General features: G+C 39.4%; 1 protein-coding gene across 1 annotated transcript in view; it reads left to right on the forward strand.

Moving 5' to 3' along the window:
- The window catches only part of ABCA12 (ATP binding cassette subfamily A member 12), a 226,544-nt gene that overhangs the window by 180,295 nt on the left and 22,274 nt on the right, over window positions 1-23,975 (forward strand). Inside the window, 8 exon segments of the mRNA XM_029284752.1 lie at window positions 2,594-2,771; window positions 11,337-11,452; window positions 16,686-16,845; window positions 17,379-17,647; window positions 18,369-18,585; window positions 19,155-19,264; window positions 19,997-20,141; window positions 21,604-21,738. Coding sequence (XP_029140585.1) covers window positions 2,594-2,771; window positions 11,337-11,452; window positions 16,686-16,845; window positions 17,379-17,647; window positions 18,369-18,585; window positions 19,155-19,264; window positions 19,997-20,141; window positions 21,604-21,738 — 1,330 coding nt within the window.

A 23,975-nucleotide genomic window follows, 5' to 3' on the forward strand; every position in this document is an offset into this window, starting at 1 on the left:
CCCCCATGACTATAAGCCTGGGGGTCTCCACCGCCACCGCGGCTATCACGTCAGCTAGCTCAGGCAGGGCCGTTGACACATAGCAGGGGGCCAGGTATATTATCAACAGGCCCACTTGCACCCCTTGCCCCCACTTCACAAGAAGGGACTCAACACCGTCTATCTGAGGCACAGTGGTCTCCCTTGGACATAAATTCTCTCTTATAACGACCGCCACCCCCCCGCCCCTACCCCGGGCCCTCGGCTGATGGAATGCTTGGAAACCTGGTGGGCATAGATCAACAAGGGGAACTCCCCCTTCCATGCCCAACCAGGTCTCGGTGATACCCGCCAGGTCCGCTCCCCCCTCTTGAATCAGTTCTTGAATGAGGGGGGCCTTATACGTATATTTAAATATTTATAAACTTCTGTATTTTATTCTCCATCCATTATATCCATTATCTATTCATTAAAATCAAGATAAACAATTCAACAAAAAGCAAGTAAAATGACCTGATTAAAAATAGAATAGGAACTGAGTTATTACAACTGCAACTGAAAGCATAGATCAGGGGTCTTCAAATTTGGCCCTTTTAGGACTTGTGGACTTCAACTCCCAGAATTCCTCAGCCAGGCACGCTGGCTGAGGAATTCTGGGAGTTGAAGTCCCCAAGTCATAAAAGGGCCAAGTTTGAAGACCTCTGGCATAGATTGATAACCTGATTTCTACTTGGCAGTGAAATCTATTTTGTTAATAGCCTGGCCTCTAGGGAAGAAGAAATTCTATAACCAAAATGTCATAACCATGAAAGCCCATTATTGCATCGCCACATATAGGCAACTTTATGTTACATTCTGTAAAGTCACCACAAATACTGAACGCACAGTGGCTCATGTAGTTAGGACACTGAGTCAGAAAACCATTGAGGATCGACAGCAGTTCAAAACCCGAGAGCGAGCTGCATGACAGAATGACCTCCCATCAATTTGTCCTAACACCTACTCACCTAGCAGTTTGAAAGCATGCAAATGCAAGTAGATAAATAGGTATCATTCAGTGGGAAAAATAACTGGGACATAAAAGGAGCCCCTGTGGGTGTCCCCTGGGCAACAGTGATGTCACTGGCTAATCCTTTCAACCCAGAAGCATCTTGACATGCAGCAGCAACAACCACAAACACTGAATTAGCAATACTGAAATCTCAGCTGGAAACCTGTGCATCAGGCAACTCAATTTTTTTGTTGCTCTGTGTGACCATGAGGACTGACTTTGTGGTTACAAATATATAAGAATGAATAGGTAAATTCACAAATACAGAATATATACATAATGAGAAGTAATAGAATGTAGTTAAGAGGCAGCCCTATCAGCAGACCTTAGTACCTGGATGGGCAGAGGTATACCAAAAGTAGTACCCAAGAGAGGTGTTCCCTCAAATAATCTATGTTTCCAACTATGTAAAGATGTAAACATCATCGCTACTAACGATTACATATATAGCAAATGTATTTCTAGCCTATGTAGTATATAATATGTTTTTTAAGTAATGTTTGGGTAGTAATCTAGCTGCTATATTCAGCTCAAGCAATAACCTTCATAGCCCAAGTAAAGCAAACAGGAATGAAACTGAACCAGAATTCTGTTTGTTTCTTCTCTTTGGTACTTTACAAAGCACCAGACTTTTTTCCCGTACTGGCTCAGAAGGGGGGGGAGGGAAGCAGGACGGGGGAATTTGAGGCTGCACTTTTATAGCAATAGCTTAGTGTTTTGGAGTGGGTTTTTTTTTTTCAGATTAGGCACACACAAGTTTTGGAAACATAAATAGGAGAGGGGTAGCAAATGATTTTATTTCCTTTTGCACTAACTGGTTGCTGGAGAAAGCCCTTTCCTTGCATTCCAAAGTTTTTGGGAGTGAAAAGGATTATACAATTGCCATCAAAATTTGTGGGAAGGACTAGAGTGGAAGTACAGTAGTACCATGTGAAAAAACCCTTGTTTGCCTAGCTTTCCAATTTATTTCTGGGCTGTATCCCTTCAGGTTGCAGGTTCTCCATTACAAAGAGAACACTTCTCTGTGATATTTAGTAATGGGGAAGGAATGTTTTGGCACCAAATCATATGACATTAACTCTTTCAGACCTACTAATCTTAGTAGTTATCATATTTAACTATAATTGTTCTGACATATTAATTGATCCTGAATTATTTTTGACAGCAATTGTCAATTTAGTTATGAAAAAAATTATGGAATAAAAATAATTGTTTATATTTTATTATATTATATCTCTAAAATAAAACATATCTGCATGCGGTGCTATTCATTAAGATCTTGGGCTCATAGTTGATGCTTAACTTTCTTCCTTTTTTTAATTTCCTGATCAATTTTCTTAGGAACAATAGATACTTACCTCAGACAATTTTGAATTTCTTACAATGCCTCTAACCTAACTTTATTCTGGACAATGCAGAAAATTAAGCTGGCCCTCCAGAGAACTCCAGCACAAGTCAGGCCCATTAGAAAATTCTTTGTATAGAACATCTTAAAAGCTGGAGCTGGCCATGGCTGGCCTATTCATCTTTTAAAATGTTTTCATTACTTTTTCGTCTCCTCAGGCTTAGTAGTTTACTGGATATCATCGTGTCCATGTCAGTCCTGATCGGATATTCCATCACAACAGCTAGCTTTGTTCTTTACGTGGTCAAGGAACATCAAACAAAGGCAAAACAGCTGCAGCATATCTCTGGCCTTGGTGTGACCAGCTACTGGGTGACTAACTTCATTTATGACATGGTGAGTAGCTTATTTCTTAAATATAATATGGAAAATATCATATGATGAAATGAAGCCAAAAAAAAGCTATATTAAAAAATGCAGGATTCACTTACTTATTCTGGCTCATAGAACTCCATGCTTATATTCAGTTTTTAAAATCTTAGAATTAAGCTTTTGCACCATGCTTTGTAATATATGGACTGCATCCTCTTTTTGTTGTTGTCATTGCTATACTATATCTATACAACTCAGACCTTTATAACAGTCCAATCTTCTACTAAGATCAGAAGTTCATTTATATTTAACTAGAAGTTAATAAGATTGTTCTCAAGTTAAATTGTAAAAAAAAATCTGGCAAAAAGAGAGACTTAATTGGTATTCCCTAATGGATCTTTTGTTTGGAATTCTGAGTTACTGTACCTATTATTATATGAACATTCAACCATAATGTCTTAATTACTATTGTTAAAAAATACTGTAACTTGATGAGAAGCCAGCAAATTTTTTTTTATCCTCCAGACTAACATTTGTTTTACTCATCCTATAAAAATGGTTTTCCTTTCTTCAGAGGAAAATAACTTTTCTCTTTTTTTTACAAAATGTGGAAAATCACTGGTAGGAAAAGTTTTTGCTATGAAATTAATCCTGGAGAGAAAAAAATCCCTGCTTGCTTTCAGATTACCTTATAGACCTTTTTGTATATTGGCTTAAACAAAATAAAATCTTTGGAGCATATTTCATGTTTATGTATAATTTATCCTCCAATTTTGAATACAGTGTACTTAGTAATTCTGATGAAAACAAAATGTCTTTTAATATGAATCTTATCAAGAAGCAAATACTGAAATGTGCAAAGTTGGCAGTAGGCAAATGCATATTCATGAGTTCTCAGGGTAGATATTGTCAGAAGAATAATTTGGGGATCCAACTCGAGCCAGGGCTGCACAAGAATAAATAAAAGTGAGATCCAGACAGCTGTGAGGAAAAAAGAAATATTTATTCCTAAAAGCAAAACAGTTTGCATTTGGGGTCAGGCAGGCTGCAGAGAAATGGGGTACAGCAGCAGATTTTAATAAGGGAAACTTGTTCAGTGTGTCACATGTTGATTCTAGGGTGACATTTGAGGTCTGTGTGTAGGTGTGCTTATTCTTGTGAACATACAGTTCCTCTGGGAATCTTAATTTAATTAACTTTGTGTTTGCAGACCTTATCCTTTGATATGTGGATTGGATCTGGGAGGAAGTTTGCTAATTTTAGTTGATTAACTTAGTTTCATCTTGACTGTCAATTATCTAGTGGAAACACCAATTCTCAGACCATTGTGGATTCTGTTAATATTTTAAGGAAGGATGGAAACAGTATAAATAATAAAATTATTTGGATATAAAACTTCTCACAATATATTGGATACTTTTTTCTGTATTTCATATATCACAATAAGCAAAACATAGGCAGTTTGAAATCATGTATGAGAAATATGGCTTTTGATACAACACTACAAATATGGCTAAGCACGTGTGAACTCAGCCATTTTGTTCTTTAAAAATGTGATCATCTACTTCCAAATTATTGAATAAATATGTAATATTTTCTCACGAGAATTGTCACAAACCATTTCTAATAGGCCTGTATAGTTCAAACAAGTTGAATAGAGCTACTTAAAACCAAGCACTTTTTTCTGGATTTAAACTCATAGGAATGCCTTTTTCATGCTTTGGCTCCTTGGTCTGAAATGGCACATTTATGCATTTTCTGTTGGATAGCATCCAGTGGTAGGATTCAAATATGTGAACAACCGTTTCTCTGTGTGGATGACGCTTCCGGAAGTCAATTCTGGGCTTGGGCAACAAAAATTAGCTACCGGTTCTTTCTGAAGTGGTGCGAACTGGCTGAATCCCACCACTGATAGCATCCTAGATGAGCTAACTGAAGTCAGCATTCAATAGACTGAAACTAATGTAGTGATATGCTGTTATTTGATACCTTTCACTGAATTCTTGCTACTAAAAAATCCTCTTACTAGGGGAAGAACTGGAAAATCTTGTGAATCCTGTAGTTAGGAACCAGAATAGGAACTATATGAAACACCAATATCCATGCTACCCTTCTAATTTTTATATGCCCAAAATAAAGAAAATTAATGTGCATGGATCTCAAGGATTAATGTGTCCCAATTATTAATTTTTCTTAACCTAAGGAAAATTTAGGGCTACTAACTTAAGCACATCTAAGAGGCAGTTAATTTCAGGAAATCAAATTCCAAGAATTGAAAAAAAAGTTGTAAACATTTCACATAGAAAATATTCTTAGCAGCTTAGCTATTTTATTATTTTGACTGATTCTATTCCATCTTGTACATGAGATGATTTATAAATATTTTCAAATAAATAGATATCAACATAAATTTAAAGGCTTTACAGAATTTAGCTTTTCTGTAAAACCACAATGTCATCTTTTTTAAATGTAAACTTAATTGCTTTTAATAATCTCACAAACATTTTCTGTTTCCCATTATTGCTACCATTTCACATCTAACTGACTTCATAAAATGATATGTAAAATTTTGTGTTTTGGGATTCGAGGCATTGAAGCACGACACATAGTAGAACCAAACTTCTTTTATTGCTCCTTAACTCTACTCCAAGCAAGCTGCAAACAGGCACGCAGGCCTTTTATAGTTTTCCAACACCCAAGCAGTCCAGCCAATAGGAATCCTTCTTTCTTCGCGCCTTGTGCATGCGCAGAAGTCCAGCGCCAGCCAGTCTGGTCCCGGGCAGCTTTTAGGTTGCCCGGGACCATTTGCAACATTTCTGGGCCTGCTGAGTTGCCTCATCAGGCCCAGGACACAACACCCCTCCCCCCTAGATGGAACACACACAATTCCAATTGTGCACAATAATAAAAAAGGAAAATAATATTCCTGCTCACACGCAGGCAAAACATTCTTATAAAATAATAGGGTTAGCTAAACAACCCACCCCTTAATGTAGACTTAATGTGTCTATCTTCTACCCAGCATAGATCCCATCTCCTTGTCCTAGACCAACAAGGTCCCTTTGTGCTGACAGGAACCTCACATATTCACCTAGATGCTTAGGAGGGGCCTTAGCCCGTTGTGACCTACACAAGGTCAGGGATGGTGCCTGGCCTGTCAGCTGACCTGCCCGGCTAGGCAGACCAGGACTTGTACTTAAGGGCGCCTGGCCTACCGGCCCGTCTGGTGGGCTCGCTAGACCAGGACCTTGATACTCATAATTTGCAGGTGATCCCTGTTGAGGCGTGCTAGCTGAGTTGGCTGGGTCCTCTCCAGGTTTCCTTGGAGGAGAGGAATTTCCAGTCTCGGACGTGACCTGCGTTGCAGGTGTGCCCCAATAATTCCAGTTCCCCGTGTAAGTGGCTGAGGTGCCAGAGTCAGGAGCTGCCTCTATGGCAAACCCCTCCTCAGGAGAATTCCTGTCTGGAGCTCTTGCGGTTATGCATGACTCCCTGTTCGGCGCAATAGCTGAACCATGAGAATGTCCTTGCTCCTCCCCTGGGAAATCTCTAGCGACCTGCAGTAATTCCCAGGAGCAGTGAGGCTGGTTCTCAGGATGTTGACCTGAAGTGTGACCTAGTTCCTGGGCCCCCTCCCCCCCGAGAGCAGAGGCAGGGGCGGAATCAACAGGGGACAACCGCCAGCGCAGTTGGTCGATGTGAAGCTGCAGAACGCGGCCGTCTCCCAAAGTCACTTCATATGATAGCGGTCCTGAGATCTTACAGATGACAGCAGGAACCCAGAGATGTCCAGGACCATAGTTCCTTGCCCAGACCAGATCGCCCACCTGAAGTCTCCTAGGAGCCCGCGGCTGTGACACCTGTGAAGACACCCGGTCTGGGTGCAGTCTGTCTAACTTCACGATGAGGTGGCGATCCCAGCGTAGTTCAGCTGGGCTCTTCCTGGTGGCAATGCATGGTGTGGTGCAGTGTACAAGAAGAAAATCTGCTAACCTGTGATGCCAGCTACCATGCATGATTCTTTTGAGTGCATCTTTGGTGGTGCGTACCATCCGTTCAGCTTGCCCATTGGTGGAAGGGTGGAAAGGAGCTGACGTTGCATGCCAGATCAAGTTGGCCTATAGGAAAGCCTGGAACTCAAGAGAAGTAAATTGGGGGCCATTGTCAGAGACGAGGACATCAGGAAGTCCATGGGTAGCGAAGATTCCTCTCAACACCTGGATGGTCCTAGCAGTAGTAGTGGAGGCGACAGGTACAACCTCTAGCCACTTGGAATGGCTATCCACCAGGATAAGGAAGAATTGCCCCTGAAAGGGCCCAGCATAATCTAAATGTACCCTTGACCAAGGGGTTGTGTCTCCTCCCACCTGTGTACAGGGGCCTGAGGCATTTCAGGCCATGACTGTTGGCACACCTGGCACCCGTGCACCTGGGCTTCAATAGCTATATCAAGCCCAGGCCACCAAAGATGGCTGCGTGCAAGCACTTTCATGCGCACAATGCCCGGATGTCCCTCATGCAGAGAGAACAAGACTCTAGGCCTCAGTGATGCTGGGATAACTACTCTACTACCCCATAACAGGCACCCATTAAATGTAGACATTTCGTGCCTCCTTTGCCAGAAGCTTTGAAACGCAGCATCTGGACACGTGTCAGGCCATCCTGACAATACCCATGTCAGCACACGTGTAAACGTGTGATCAGTGGCAGTTTCTGCAGCCACGTCCCTAGCATTGAGGGGGGATTCAGGTAGTTCCTGAATAGAGAGAATATTAATAGCAGGGGCAGGATCTGCCTCTATTTGAGTGAGAGGCAGCCTACTGAGGCCATCTGCATGGCCCATTTCTTTCCCAGGTTTGTGAATGAGCGTGTAGTCATATGCTAACAGGAAAATGGACCACCTCAGCATACAAGGGGAAATGATGTGAGGGGTTTGTTTGGTCATTGTAAACAACCCCAGCAAAGGCTTGTGGTCTGTGTAGACCGTGAAGTGACGGCCATATAAGAAATCATGGAATTTCTTTATGCCAGCCACTATTGCCAAGGCTTCTCTGTCAATCTGAGCGTAATTCCGCTCTGCAGATGACAGAGTCCTTGAGTAGTAATCCACAGGGACTTGTGTCCCATCAGCCTTTAGGTGACTTGAGTACTGCATCCACCCCATAAGGGGATACATCACAAGCGATGCATACAGGCAGTTGCTCGTTAAAATGGGCTAATACCGCATTTGATGAGAGCAAGGCCTTGACTTCCTTAAAACTCCTGTCATGGACTTTAGTCCACTGCCATGGAGCTTGCTTGTCTAAGAGCCGGTATAACGGCTCAGCCACTGCAGCCTTATGGGGAAGGAAAGCATGATAGAAGTTAAGAAGTCCCAAGAAAGCCTGAAGCTCGCTTTTAGACTTGGGACTTGGGGCCTCCTGAATGGCCTTCAATTTAGATTCTGCAGGGTGGATGCCTTGAGCATCTATTTTAAAGCCTAAAAATTCTGTGGAAGTAACACCAATTTTACATTTGTCCTTTTTTAATTTGAGGCCCACTTGACGGAACCTCAGCAACACAGCCCTTAATCTTTCAGCCAAATTCTGTGATGACTCCCCTGCAATGAGGACGTCATCGAAGTAGGGGCAAATCCCTGGAATACCCCTGAGCATGTGCTCCATGATGCTCTGGAATATGCCAGGAGCAACATTCACCCCAAATTGTAACCTTTTTACCTTAAAAGCGCCCCTACGGGTCACTATTGTTTGGGCCTCAGCAGTTGCCTCATCAACAGGTAGCTGTTGATAGGCCTGTGCTAAATCAAGCTTTGCAAACAGTTTTCCCCCTTTAAGGGAGGCCAGAATGTGACTCACTACTGGTACAGGATATGCATGCTGTTGCAAAGCTGTGTTCAGAGTGCACTTATAGTCCGCGCAAATTCGGACTTCCCCGTTAGCCTTTAAAGGCGTCACAATTGGGGTTTCCCATGGACTTGAGTCCACAGGTTCCAAGATGCCCTGCTGGAGCAGCTTGTCCAGTTCAGCATCAATCTTGCCCTTGAGGGCGAAAGGTACCCTCCTAGGCTTAATCCTAACTGGTGCAATGTTTGGGTTTAATCACAAGGCAATGGGAGGCCCCTTGTATGAACCGAGCTCTGAATTAAACATATCCGCAAACACATCCGCAAACTCTCTGCAGACTTCTGCAATTCCTAGAGTTTGCAGACTATTCAGACCAGTCACCTGAATTCCCAGGGCCTCAAACCAATCGAGTCCAATTAGACTCGTACGATCACCCCCAACAACCACCACATCTAAGAGGCCTTGGAAAGCCTTACGCTGCACCTTTGAATTTTGAAAGTCAGTAAGAATTAAGTTCGATGGCCTGTGTTTGACTCGACGGCCACTACTGCAACAAATCCTTTTAAAGGTATTGTGTGAAATGATCAATAGAGCAGACCCAGTGTCCAGCTCCATCGATAAGGGAACCCCTACATCAATGCGAAGCTTCTTTTTAAGGGGCTTCTGCGTCCCTGTTCGCAAGATGCTTCTACGTGACGCGCAGAAACCCACTCTGTGTTGGCTGGGGACCCTGGTACCTTTCCGAAGGAATTCTTCCCGAGGTTGCACCTGCTGGCGACCCAAACAAACGGTGGCAATGTGGCCTTGCTTATCACATGCCCGGCAAATGGCAGAGCGGAACCGGCAGTCCGTGCACTTGTGGTGTCCTCCGCAACCGAGACACTGAAGGGCTGCTGGGGCCTTATCTGGTTTATCTCACGGTCTTCTTACCGCCGGCTGGTGAAGTCTGTCCACCTCCTCTTCAGGATCCAAGTCTTGAGCTTCCTGAGCGACCTCTTGATGGACGGTCGCGACGGCTGGAGCATTTCTGGCGAGCCGCAAAGCCTTCACAGCGCCGCCTGCTGCTTCTTCAGCTGCAACTTCGCGTAAGACATCTTGGAAGGTGACTTCAGCTTTAGCAAAGATTTTTTGTTGCAGCTCCCTGCTTCTAAGGCCGCAGACGAAGCGGTCTCGTAAGCGTTCTTCCAGGTCCTTGAATTCACAAGACTGGCAGCTTGTCTCAAAGCAGCAATGAACTCAGCAGCGGACTCACCCGGCTTCTGATCCCTCTGCTCAAAAGCATGCCTCCACACAATCACAAAAAGTTTGGGGTGGAAGTGATCCTTCAGCATGTTTTTTAGGTCTGTATAGGTGACAGACTCCAATGGTGCCGGGGCTACCAGGTTCTCGGCTACATCGAAAGTGTCCTGACCGCAGACACACAGCAGGGTTGCCGCTTTCAAGCCGTCTTCCCGAACCTGGTTAACCCTTAGGTAATTTTCCACCCAGGCCACATAGGAGTTCCAGCACTCTGGGTGAGAGACGTCGAACTCGGACAGACGTCCAATCTTTGACATCTTCTGCTTCGAATGCCTCGCTGCAAGCCTTCGTTGAGGGGGAAGGGCCCGTTTGCCAAGCTCACCTCCAGCGATGCTGTACTGGCAGATGAGTGCAGAGCTGGACACCGATTCCCAGGCTTCAGGCTCTTCAGATGAGGCTTATCCTCTTCTTACTGCCTTTTTCCTTTCAGCGATCCCACCTTTGTCGCCACTTTTGTGTTTCGGGATTCGAGGCATTGAAGCACGACACATAGTAGAACCAAACTTCTTTTATTGCTCCTTAACTCTACTCCAAACAGGCACAAGCTGCAAACAGGCACGCAGGCCTTTTATAGTTTTCCAACCCCCAGGCAGTCCAGCCAATAGGAATCCTTCTTTCTTTGTGCCTTGCGCATGCACAGAAGTCCGGCGCCAGCCAGTCTGGTCCTGGGCAGCTTTTAGGTTGCCCGGGACCATTTGCAACATTTCTGGGCCTGCTGAGTTGCTTCATCAGGCCCAGGACACAACATAAAATGTAATAAAAACCATCTCTTTAAGCTGTCTGCAGAGTGATACAGCCTTGTCCAGCTCTACAATTTAAAATGTACTTTACATTATTGTACTTTTTTCTAGGTTGGACATGTAAAAACAGTAACAAAATAATTATTATGGAAGAGCTGACATACCAATTATGTATGAGTAATTCAAAAAATACTTGAGAAGGGACTGTGGTTTATGTTGATTAATACATTTTTCTTTCTGGGTGGCAGACTTTACTATTTCAAAATAAGTTCAACTAGCAGACACAAATAGCCTTCATCCTTCTGAAATATACCACTTCTTTCAAATTGCTTTGAACTATCTTAGAAATGTTGTTTGTCTCCAGATTAAAGCTTTCTATAGCCATTGCTTTCTAGGGCCTCTGTAAATAATGCTTTTGCTTCCTTTATTACTAACATTTTCATAGTTAGAAGAAAATCCAGTTTTTCAAATCAATCCAATGAAGTGGTAATTCAGTTCCATGATGATGACTGAGCAAACAGTGGGGAATGGTAATTATTTTTAAAGTAAAAATGGATGCTTCTGTATTTATATTCTATGAAGGGAAGTTTTTTTTCTCATGCAGCTTAAGCCACATTTTATCCATATGTTTTCTATATATGATATTATAATAAACAGGCTTAGTATTTAGTTTGTGATAATCAATTGTATTTATGAACATTCTACAGGTTTATTTTCTGGTGCCTGTTATACTTTCAGTGGGAGTTATTTCAGCTTTTCAGATACCAGCTTTCTTCAATGACAAAAACCTGTTGGCTGTATTCCTGCTTCTTCTTTTATTTGGGTAAGGATTTGGATAGCTTGATTCAATTTGAACTGAATCTCCAATTCTAGTTTTGAACAGAGCTATTTAAATTGCTTATTTTAAAAAGTAATTTTAAAAAGTCAGGTTTTTTAAGTAACTAGTCATAAACAAAGCATAAAAGAGGGTAAATAAAAATCAACCAACCAACTCTAGAAATAAGGTATGTAGTAAAAAGAAGCCAGTCTACTTAATGGTATAGGATTATGAAAGAGCACAAAAAATTGAAAGGCTGTATTATAAGACAAAACATGATAAAATATAGAAGCCTATGAGAAAAATAAATTCAACAATTTCACCACTAGCTTTTGTCTAAATGCTTTTTATGTCAGAGATAACTATATAGGAAAAGTATAATTACATATGCAGATATGATCCATGTACACCCCATAAATAGATTAAAGACACAGCAACAACTACTTCAAAAAATCAAAACATAACATGGTTGATGTATCTACACATTGCTGGAAGAATAAAAACTGACTTCAGAAATAATGGAGGGCCTCTAAGAAAAATAGTCAGAATTTGAAATGCTTGTACAGAATCAAGATGATATACTAAGGGACCTATATACAGTGTTGCTCAGATAGAACATGGAGACAGAACAAATAAAAAGTTTCATGATAAAATAGATGCAAAACTAAAAAAAGAATAAAAAAGTATAAACTGTGGAATTGCTAGGCAAAATGTGGCTACATTAGGCTCTGAGAAGTAAATTTTGTTCTCATGTTGATCTGCATTCTTTTATTTTCTTGATTTTGTTTTTAATTTTAAGATAGAAAGTTATAATTAATGCAGTGTTTTACTTGCTTTTCTTTGTTTCTTTATGTGTGCCCATTGTAGCTATTAACCTTCTTTATCTAAATGCATGAATATACCCAGCTATGAAGCAATACCTGGATGAGCTTCATGGATTTCAAAATGCTCAGTAGTGTGCAGCAGCAGCCAAAAAAGCTAATACAATCCTTGATTGTATAAACAGAGGCACAGAATCAAAATTACATGAAGTATTAGTACCGCTTTATAAAGCCTTAGTAAGACCACACCTGGAATACTGCATCCAGTTTTGATCACCATGTTACAAAAAAGATGTTGAGACTTTGGGAGAAAGTGCAAATAAGAGCAAATAAGATGCTTAAGGGTCTGGAGACTAAAACATATGAAGAATGGTTGCAGGAATTGGGTATGGCCAGTCTAGAGAAAAGGACTAGGGGGTGACATGATAGCAGTATTTCAGGGATAGTGAGTTAATCAATACAGAGCATCCCTGTCCCCGGCAATCTAAAAACAATAGGGCTATCAGCGCATGTAAGATAGATATGTGTGTGGACAAAAATACCAACCTTGCTGTCAAGCTTTTAATAACGAGTGCCACACAAAGTGCACTAACCAAATAGGTGGTAAGACAATAGGGGAACTCAGGCACCACTCAGGTTATGTAGAAAGTAAACACAGGATTGGTCATAAAGGACTCAAATGTCTATACACCAATGCACAGAGTATGAACAGCAAACAGGGTGAACTAGAAATTCAGGTCAATGAGGGCAGATATGATATTGTTGCCATTACAGAAACATGGTGGGATGAAGCCCACAAATGGAACACACAGCTAGAGGGATTTAAATTATTTAAAAGAAACAGATCAAATAAAAGAGGAGATGGAGTTGCTCTCTATATAAGAAATAACTACATCTCCACAGAAATAGAGCACAACAATGACGAAAACTGTCTTGAATGCATTTGGGTCAATATAAAAGGGAGAAAAAATGACATTGCCATAGGTGTATACTATAGGCCACCCAACCAAACAGAGGAAATAGATGAACTTTTTGCTAGTCAGCTAACTAAGGTATGTAGGAAACACATCACCATAGTAATGGGGGACTTTAATTACCCTGACATCAACTGGGAGACAAACTCTGCACCAAGTGGAAGATCAAACAGATTCCTGACAAACCTAGCAGACAACTTTGTCTCCCAAAAAGTAGAGAAGGGAACTAGGGGATTAGCCATTTTGGATCTAATTCTCACTAACAGAGATGAAATGATAGAAGGTGTTGAAGCCACAGGAACCTTGGGAGGTAGTGATCATGCAATATTGGAATTCAACATTATGGAAGCACAAGCAATAGAACATAGTCAAAGTAGAGTCTTGGACTTCAAGAGAGCTAATTTCAACAAACTTAGAGAGGGCTTGGGAAGGATTCCATGGATGAGAATCCTCCAGGGGAAAATAACGCAAGAAGCTTGGGAAATTTTGAAAAGCAAGATAATAAAGCCCAGTCTAGCTCAATACCAACAAAGAGGAAAAATAACAGCTCTCAAAAGAAACCAACATGGCTGCATAAAGAACTCTCTGACAAATTGAAAGACAAAAAGGACAAGTATAGAAAGTGGAAAGAGGGGCATATAACTAAATCAGAATATCAACAAATAGTCCGAGCCTGCAAAGATGAAGTGAGGAAAGCCAAGGCTCAAAATGAACTAAGGCTTGCGACCAAAGTCAATAATAATAAAAAAAGCTTCTTTCAACATGTAAAAAACAAAAAAAAGTGAAGGAAATGATTGGTCCATTAGTGGGTGAAAGTGGTAAGAAGGTGACTAGCAATAGGGAGAAAGCAGAACTATTTAACTCGTTTTTCGCATCTGTCTTTACACAAAGGGAAAAAACAGACCAACCTATCAAAAATAGTGCCATAAAAAATAGTATAGAAACACAAGATAGGCAAGAAAATGATAAGTGAGCCCCTGTCCAGCCTAGACGAGTTCAAATCACCAGGACCAGATGGATTACATCCCAAGGTTCTCAAGGAACTGGCAGATGTGATCTCAGAGCCACTGAACTATATTTTTCAAAGATCTTGGAGCACTGGGGAACTACCAGAGGACTGGAAAAGAGCTGATGTAGTTCCCATCTTCAAAAAAGGGAAAAAAATGGATCCAGGAAATTACAGACCTATCAGCCTGACCTCAATACCTGGGAAGATTCTGGAAAAGATAATCAAACAACGAATCAGCAAACACCTAGAGGCAAACAAAGTCATTACTAAAAGCCAACATGGGTTTGTCAAAAACAGATCATGCCAGACAAACCTTATTGCATTCTTTGACCAAGTGACAAAATTAGTGGATCAGAGGAATGCTGTGGATATAATTTACTTAGACTTCAGTAAGGCATTTGATAAAGTAGATCACAACCTACTACTTGATAAGATAGAAAAATGTGGGCTAGATAGCATCACCACCAGATGGATCCGTAGCTGGCTGACCAGCCGTACTAAGCGTGTGGTCCTCAATGGAACTGCATCTACATGGAGGGAAGTGTGTAGTGGGGTGCCCCAAGGCTCTGTTCTGGGCCCAATGCTCTTCAACATGTTCAACATCTTCATCAACGATTTGGACGAGGGGATAGATGGGGAACTCATCAAATTTGTGGATGACACCAAGCTGGCAGGAATAGCCAACACTCCAGAAGACAGGCTTAAGATACAGGAGGACCTGGACAGACTTGAACACTGGGCGCTATCTAACAAAATGAAATTCAATTGTGAAAAAAGTAAGGTTCTACATTTAGGCAAGAAAAACCAAATGTACAGATATAGTATAGGGGGCACCTTGCTCAATAGTAGTAACTGTGAGAGGGATCTCGGAGTCCTAGTGGACAATCACTTAAATATGAGCCAGCAGTGTGCTGCAGCTGCCAAAAAGGCCAACACTGTGCTGGGCTGCATTAACAGAGGGATAGAATCAAGATCACGTGAAATATTAATACCACTTTACAATGCCTTAGTAAGGCCACACTTGGAATACTGCATCCAGTTTTGGTCATCACGATGTAAAAAAGATGCTGAGACTCTAGAAAGAGTACAGAGAAGAGCAACAAAGATGATTAGGGGACTGGAGGCTAAAACATATAAGGAACGGTTGCTGGAATTGGGTATGTCTAGTTTAACGAAGAGAAGGACGAGGGGGGACATGATAGCAGTGTTCCAATATCTCAGGGTTGCCACAAAGAAGAGGGAGTCAAGCTATTCTCCAAGGCATCTGAAGGCAAGACAAGAAGCAACGGATGGAAACTGATCAAGGAGAGAAGCAACTTAGAACTAAGGAGAAACTTCCTGACAGTTAGAACAATTAACCAGTGGAACAACCTGCCTCCAGAAGCGGTGAATGCTCCAACACTGGAAGTTTTTAAGAAGAGACTGGACAGCCATTTGTCTGAAATGGTGTAGGGTTCCTGCCTGAGCAGGAGGTTGGACTCGATGACCTCCAAGGTCCCTTCCAACTTTATTATTATTATTATTATTATTATTATTATTATTATTATTATTATTATTATTATTATTATTATTATTATTATTATTATTATTTGAGGGGCTGCCACAAAAAAGAGCGGGTAAACTTATTTTCCAAAGCACCAGAAGGCAAGACAAAAAACAATGGATGGAAATTACTCAAGGAGAGAAGCAACCTGGAATTAAGGAGAAACTTCCTAACAGTGAGGACAATTAACCAGTGGAAAAGGTTGCCTTCAGAAGCTGTAGGTGCTTCATCACTGGAGGTTCTTAAGAGACTGGACAGCCACCTATCTGAAATGGCAGAGGGTCTCCTGCTTGAGCAGGGGGTTGGACTAGAAGACCTCCAAGATCCCTTGCAGCTCTATTGGGACTAGGTCAGAACTGGGTATTACTGGATGGGAGATCACTGAGAAATAATAACAGCTGAAAGCTAAACTTGGATGTTGAAAAAATATGCTGACAAACCTTGTTAATAGTGTGATCAAGAAAAAGTATAGGAATACCAAGAAGTTGTTGACTTCAGCTCAAAGGAGAAATATATATAGAGAAGCAAATGCTTTGTTTTTGTCTAAGATAGTAAGTCTATATTGCCTTGCATGTCTATCTGAGTAGGAAGGAGTAGGAAGGTACAAATAAATGAATATAATAATAAATTATGGTTGTCAAATTAATGTAGATCCTTGGCAATTAAATTAGCTCCAAAATAAGATTATTTATCTTTTCTAATTACATTAAAAATTCATGACAACAACAGACAATTTATAAATCTTAAGTTATTATCAAGAAAAGATGGATAAAACAGACCCCTTTTATTTCCAGTTTTTATTTCACAGACAAATTGGATTAGAAGCCAATTAAGTACTTTGCTATTCTGGATTGCTTGCTTTATTCTGCTTGTGCTTTTTAATGATCTGCAGATATTCAACATTTTCATGGATGTACTTACTGGCTGGAATCTTCAAGGAAACTGGGATGGCCTTTATTGTTTATGTCTGTATCAATTTATTCTTTGGCGTCAACACAATCATCACCCATTCAGTTGTTTTTTTACTTTCCCAAGAAAAAGCTACTGATAAGGTAATAAGCTTGAAAGCATGTAATTGACACTAACATATAATGAAATTTTTCATTAATTTTCCAGATTATATAAAATAGGGTAGAATACCAATAGTAATATCCCAGAGGACAGAAACAACAGTTACTCCTTATGTGGCTTGATAATGATTTGCACGAAAAGGGCTTCACATATGAATGTGTATTGCAATGTGATATGCAATAAAGAAAAACTCTATTTGAGGTTGTATCAAGAAAAATAAAGTTTTAAAATCCAAGGAACCAACAATTCTATCTTGGCCAGATTCCTTCTCAAGTAATGTATTTTGTTTCAGTGTTTAAGAAACATTCAGATTAAATGGAACTGACAGAAATGACCAGGTATATCTCATATGTGGCTTGCTAATGATTTGCATGAAAAGGATAAATATAGCATCACATATGAATATGAGTCAGCAATGTGCTATAATACAATCTGTTATAAAGGTTTTTTTAAAAAATAAGATTAGTTTGTAACTACAAAAATATAATGACCAAGGAATCTTTATTTCTTTCAGAACTTGCATGATCTTGCAGAAACATTGAGACATATTTTCCTAATATTCCCACAATTCTGTTTTGGTTATGGGTTAATCGAATTATCTCAGTATAATGCCTTGATGGGTTTTTTGAAAGCCTATGGAGTGGTTTACCCTGATAAAACATTTGAACTGGACAGGACAACATCCAAACTGCTTGGGATGTTCATTCAGGGAACTCTGTTTTTTACACTCCGCCTCTTGCTTGATGATGGAACAATTCAGAAAATGTGGCATAAAATATTACAGTAAGTAACCATAAATATATGTGGAAATTCCAAAATTACAGATAAAATTAGGGATAAAAAGTAAGTTGCAGGATATAAACTTGCTGTAATTTATTGTTTTAACAGGTTTTTATAAAATGCTTTGTTAAATTAAACTGGTTAGGCTTATTATTAAATTAAGATTATGTAGTAACAGGAACTGTCAAGTACATGTTGGTCCATTTTGCAGTGAAGGGGCAACAATCTCTTTTCTGCATCAAATAAATGTGATTAAAGAGTTGCTTTATTACAGTGCCAAAATGCCAGAAACAAGGGAGAAATTAATCACAGCTCTTGATCCACAAAGCAGTTTAAGCAAGTAGTTGTTTTGTTTTGTTTAATCTCATCTGGGCTGCAGAGTAGAATAATCCTAATATATATTCAGTCTAAGCCTAAGCCTAAGCCCTACCAAGTTTCAGCAATAGATGGAAGCATCTGATTTATTTGTTGGTCTGTTGCTTATATATATACTGAGAGCTTATGCAAACACCAGAGACAAATTCCTTGTGTGTCCAATCACCCTAGGCCAATAAAGAATATTCTGTTCTGTTCTATTCTATTCTATTCTGTATATTGACTGGTATTGAATCATTGAATTTTTAAAAAGCTTCTGCAAAAAATTCATATCAACAAAAATAATATTTCATAAAACAACATTTAAAAATAAGGTGATATTAATATACTTGATTTTAATTTTTGGTAGATTTTTATTTAATAAACTGCATGGTAAGTCTCCACTCTACCTTGAAGACATTGTTGGGGAGGAAGACAAGGATGTCCGAGCAGAAAAAGAGCGAGTGACATTGGGCTTGTCAGATTGTGATGTGTTGCAGCTCCAGAAGCTTACCAAAATCTACCATCTTCCCTACCGAAGGATTGTAGCAGTAAGAAATGTCAACATTGGAATCCCAGCAGGAGAGGTAAGTCATTAAACCAAAAGTGGAAATTATGAGAGGTAAACACTCTTGGAATGTGTGTAATTAGTTACAAAAAATTGTGCACAGCTTAAGAGGCATCTTCAGCCATTCACCTGGACATATCAGGCATACACAGCCTACTCATTTCTCTTTGCCCTTCTTATGTTAAGCCGGAGGAAAAACATATAAACCTAACCATTTAAATGTTTTATGTGATTGAAAATCTACTGCATAAGGCAGATATCTTACTCTGTATCAGGGATACTGTTCCTGCACAGAACTCAATCATTTCAGAGATTAGATGGGAGGATTGCAAAAAAGATAAGCATTTATCTGAATGTTTCTGCTGTCTCCCCCTTTGAAGCTGATATTTTGCTAGCTATTTAATGTATGAATGCACATAAACATGCTGTTTTCTATATCTCTTGGACTTTCTATTTTGTTTCTTTTAAACATCTTTTATTAAAATTGCAAATATTATGAATAATATGAAAGAATGTTTGTTTTTCAAATCTATTTTAAGTCAAGGAAATGCCTTAAAAATAATGTGGTCTTTTTCTTCCATAATTCAGTGCTTTGGCTTGCTTGGTGTGAATGGGGCTGGGAAAACCACCATTTTTAAAATGCTGACAGGAGACATTGGTCCAACTGATGGAAGGCTACTGATGCAAGATGAAACTGGGTATGGAGGACAGATTCATTCTCCACAATGAAAGTGCAGCAACTTAGCTAAGAAAATAAATTCAATATGGAACAAAATAATTTATGTTAAAAAGAAATCCAAATAGAATTGTAATGCATTTTCTATCCATAATATAGAGATTGAGGCCATGTGAAGCTTAAACCAAAGTTTTGTTAAATTATAGCATTTCAGAGTAATTCATTCAACAATATTGTTTTTAATAAATTCACAAGAACTGCAAATCACAGTTGCTCGTCTCCCACCTCAGCTGAATAATTATGTAAGAAATGCTTAGTCACAAGTGACTCCCCTGGTGTTTTTCTGCCACTCTTGAGAATGAGGCCTTAAAACGGAAATGCAAAATGAATATCAAAATGTGGCCTTCTCCTCTAAGGCCACCCTCCAATAAAACCCAGTAAGAAGACTGGCATTTTACAGATTGGATGTGTTAAGTTATTAAAGTGATCAAAACTCATGCAGTGAATTGACTGAAGCCAACATAAAATCATGCTTTATAAGTCTGTCAATAAAAGATTATCCATAAATGTGGTTTTATCCAGATGCAATCTCAGATGTGTAGAAGACAAATACAATGAGACAGCAATGTCAGGGACTATGTTTCTCCTTCTACTATATATGTTTGTACAGGTGTTTCACATGGCTTCTTACTATGTTAGCTTTTAAGCACTTTTAAGAATCTTTCAGGCTTAACAAAGAATTTTTGCAACTCAGATCCTTGAGTGAAATTGATGATACACACCGGTCACAATTTGGATACTGTCCACAAGAAGATGCTCTAGATGATTTGTTGACTGTTGAAGAACACATGTATTACTATGCACGATTACATGGCATCCCAGAGGAAGATATTAAAGGGGTATGTAAAATTAAGATTAAGTAGAAATATCAGAAGTTTGCTGAAGTTTTGCTTTTAAGATAGTTTAAATCAGGGGTGTCAAACTCGCAACATCACGTGATGTGTCGCGATGTATTGAGACTTTTTTGCCATTGCCGGCAATGGGATGGGTGCAGTTTCGCTATGATGCATCTGGCCCGCGGGCCTGCATTTTGACACCCCTGGTTTAAATGAATGTAGCCAAATACATATTTTGGACTGAAAGCCCTCTGACTTCTTAGTACATCTTCTCAATGGGTTCAATTTGTCTCTTTCTTCATTTTGCCTTTTGGGGTTTGTCCAGGCTGAATTTTCAAGAACATATCAGGGTTCAGCTGTATTTCAAAAGCTAGCCTACATTTGGAAGCAGGTTTGGTGGAAGCAGAGGCCAGAATTTGGCTGTTTATATTTAATCTTTGACTATCATTTTTTTCCAAAGGACCTGTCTCCCTTCATGGTGGAGGATGAATTTAATTTCTCATGGAAATGATCAGTGCTGACAAAATTAACATTAGGGCTCTCTTCGCCACTTGTAACTTATTCTAGGCTATGTGAAAGTCAGATCACTTCTTAAGTGGCAAATAATATACCTAGTGTGTCCTATGCTATAACTCACTTCATGAGATGTGTGGACTGGTTACATGCATTTAGCCACTCTATCCATCAGTTTACAAACTCCTCCTGATTTCTAGCTACCATAAACTAACACTCTTCTACTAAGTCACAGGAAGAAATTGTTCCATTTCATTTGGTATTAATCAAAGACCACTTAGAACAGTGTTCCTTAAATTTTTTTCTTTCAGGACCCCTTCCCACTTTTAAAAATTATGGAGAAACTCAAAAGAGTTTTTATTTACATAGGTTATACACATTTATAGAATATTTATTGAATCATATAAAATAATACTAAATCCATTAAATATTAGTATAAATAAAATATTTTTCTTAAAACCCCTATTTTTAACAAAAAATGAGAAAAGTGACATGCTTTTAAATTTTAGCAAATACTATCAATATCGGGCAAATAATTTTGATTTCACAGATCCTCAGGTTCCTAGAACCACACTTTAAGAAATACTGACTTAGGCTATTGTGTTCAGTTCTAGGTACCACATTTTACAAAGGATTTCGAGTTCAAGTGGCACAGCAACAAATCCACAAAAATATAGCCTTACAAAATAAAGTTAGCAGGAGAGTCTTGTGCAGACAATTATGAGTTCTTTTCTAACTCCAAAATGCTTGCTACAGATTTATCTATGCTTGATTTTAATATGTTTGCTTAAAACTGCTGGTAAATTAACATTGAACAGGAAGTTAAGAAAAAACAATTGTTAATTGTAAAACTGGCAAAATAATATTTCTTCCTAAAATTCAGGTATTAATTATATTGTCATACCATAATTGTTGAAAAATGATCCTTTTTCTGAATCTCTTTTCCCCACAGATTGTACTTCACCTTCTTTATCGACTTAATCTCATGCCTTACCAATGTAGAATTGCCTCTATGTGTAGCTATGGCACCAACAGAAAGTTATCGACTGCTCTAGCCCTTCTGGGGAAACCATCAGTTTTATTATTGGTATGAAATACAAACATTATTTTGTGGGGAATTATTATGATTTTTCATGTTCTCTCTCTCATAGTCTTGCAAAGTAATAGCTACAACAAGATGAGAGAAAACTATTTTGTTAAAGGGAGAGATTGTGCTCAGCACGTGCACATACTTAATGTTCTGCGTAGAAAGTGAGGGCCAGGCTCATTTGAGTTTGGTAACAGAAGATCGCTACACCTCTACAGAAATCCACAAAACCAAGGATGAAAAACTGATATCAGTTGGGAGACAAACTCTTCAACAAGTGGGAGATCAAACAGATTCCTAACCAACCAAGATGATAGCTTTGTCATCCAAAAGGTAGAGGAGGAACTAGAGGAAAAGCTATACTGGACCAAATTCTTACTAATAGAGAAGAAGTGATAGAGGGAGTTGCTGGAACTTTGGGTGAGAGTGACCATGTCATATTGCAATATAATGCAAACACAAAACAATAGAAAATAATCCAGCCAGTGTCTTAAACTTTAAAAGAGCTGATTTTAACAAACTCTGAGAGAGCCTAAGAAAAATTCCATACATGAAAATCCTAAAAGGGAAAACAACTCAAGAAGCTTGAGAAACTCTGAAAAATATGATCACAAAAGCCCAGTTCAGCACAATACCACTGAAAAAGAAAACCAAGAAAACCAAGAAGAAACCAGCATGGTTACACAAAGATCTCTCCGATAAAGTAAAAAACAAAAAGGACAAGTACAAAAAATGGAAAGAGGGACACATAATTAAAGCAGAATATCCGCAGATAGCCAGAATCTGCAAAGATGAAAACCAAGGCTCAGCATGAATGAAGATTTGCAACAAAATCAAAGATAGTAAAAAAAAAAGTGTTTTTCAACATATAAATAACAAGAAAAAGATGAAGAAAACGGTAGGTCCACTTAAGAGAGAAGATGGCAAGGAAATAACTGGTAGTAGAGAGAAAGCAGAGCTGCTTAATTCATTCTTTGCATCAGTCTTCATGCAAAAAGAAACTATAGCTCAACCTACCAAAAATCTAACTGTAAAAGTCAGACTAGAAATAAAAATTAAAAGACTTCTGGTTTGCGGAGGCGGCTGCCATGGACGTCTGGAAGGCGAGCTCTGTCTTCCATGTCCAGTTTAACATCGCCGGGGGACCCTGGACAGGATCGAAAGTCGCCCTGTAGGGGCGACCAGCAAGGAGGGGATCCCCGCTTGATCACCAGAGGGTGGTAGCCCTTTCGCTCGATCTGGGGCATCCCTCCAAACTGGCGGATGAAAGACCAGCCATAGCAATATGGCTCATCACTAGGATGCAGACAGCTGAAGTCACACTTACCACAGGCAACTATAAAGCAGTGCGGACGAGACTGGGTGAGGTCTACCTCTCTTAAATCCTAACTATTCTTTCCTGCATAAGCTGCTTAAAGTACTTTCCCCCCTGTGGAGAGGGAAAGGAGATTTTATCCCTCCCTCTAGAAACAGCGACGACTGACTATCCAGGGGATTTTAAAAATGTTGCAAGAATAACCTGATCCTAAATTGGAACTCTATTTCTTAAAGTTTGTGGATTAAAAGACTTTCTATTTTTACTGAAGATCTGGGTTTTTTACCTACAAAAAAGAAGCAAAACTGAATAGATTATAAAAGCATTGGATTCAAAAGAAAACTTTAAATTAGGGGCGACATCTTGTGGCTAAACCTGATATTACAATTTGTTATTGCTTAAAAGAGACTTGGCCAGCAGCCCAGACAATAGATAAGCCTGTAACCTTGAAACATTAGCTGTGAGAAGCCCAGCTGTGTTCCATACTCAGTGACAAAACTTTTTTTTCCTGCATTCTCTGATTGTAAAGCTTTTAATACACTACTAAGAGAATATGGATGAAGATCAGGAACAGATTCTCTTTATGTTGAAAGCAATTCATCAAACTATTCTAACAGCTACTGATGAAATAAGAGGTTACAGAAAAGAACAAGATGCCAGCCCAGAGATACGAACTCAGACTTTGACTACAACTAAAACATTAATTACACAGAATGTAACAGAAAAAGTGGAACAATTAAATATTACGATAGAAGACTCAACTGATCAACAAATACAGTCAATGGAAAATCCAGAAAAGGGACTAACAATATGGAAAAGGGAAAAGACTTTCTAATTATTATTTTTTTCAAAATTTTTTATTATTTTTTCATCATAAAAAACAATCATAATCCAATAAACAAAATAAAAAATAAAATCCCCC

Source organism: Protobothrops mucrosquamatus, unplaced genomic scaffold, assembly GCF_001527695.2.
Source record: "Protobothrops mucrosquamatus isolate PMUCROS unplaced genomic scaffold, P.Mucros_1.0 scaffold899, whole genome shotgun sequence".
Lineage (NCBI taxonomy): Eukaryota > Metazoa > Chordata > Lepidosauria > Squamata > Viperidae > Protobothrops > Protobothrops mucrosquamatus.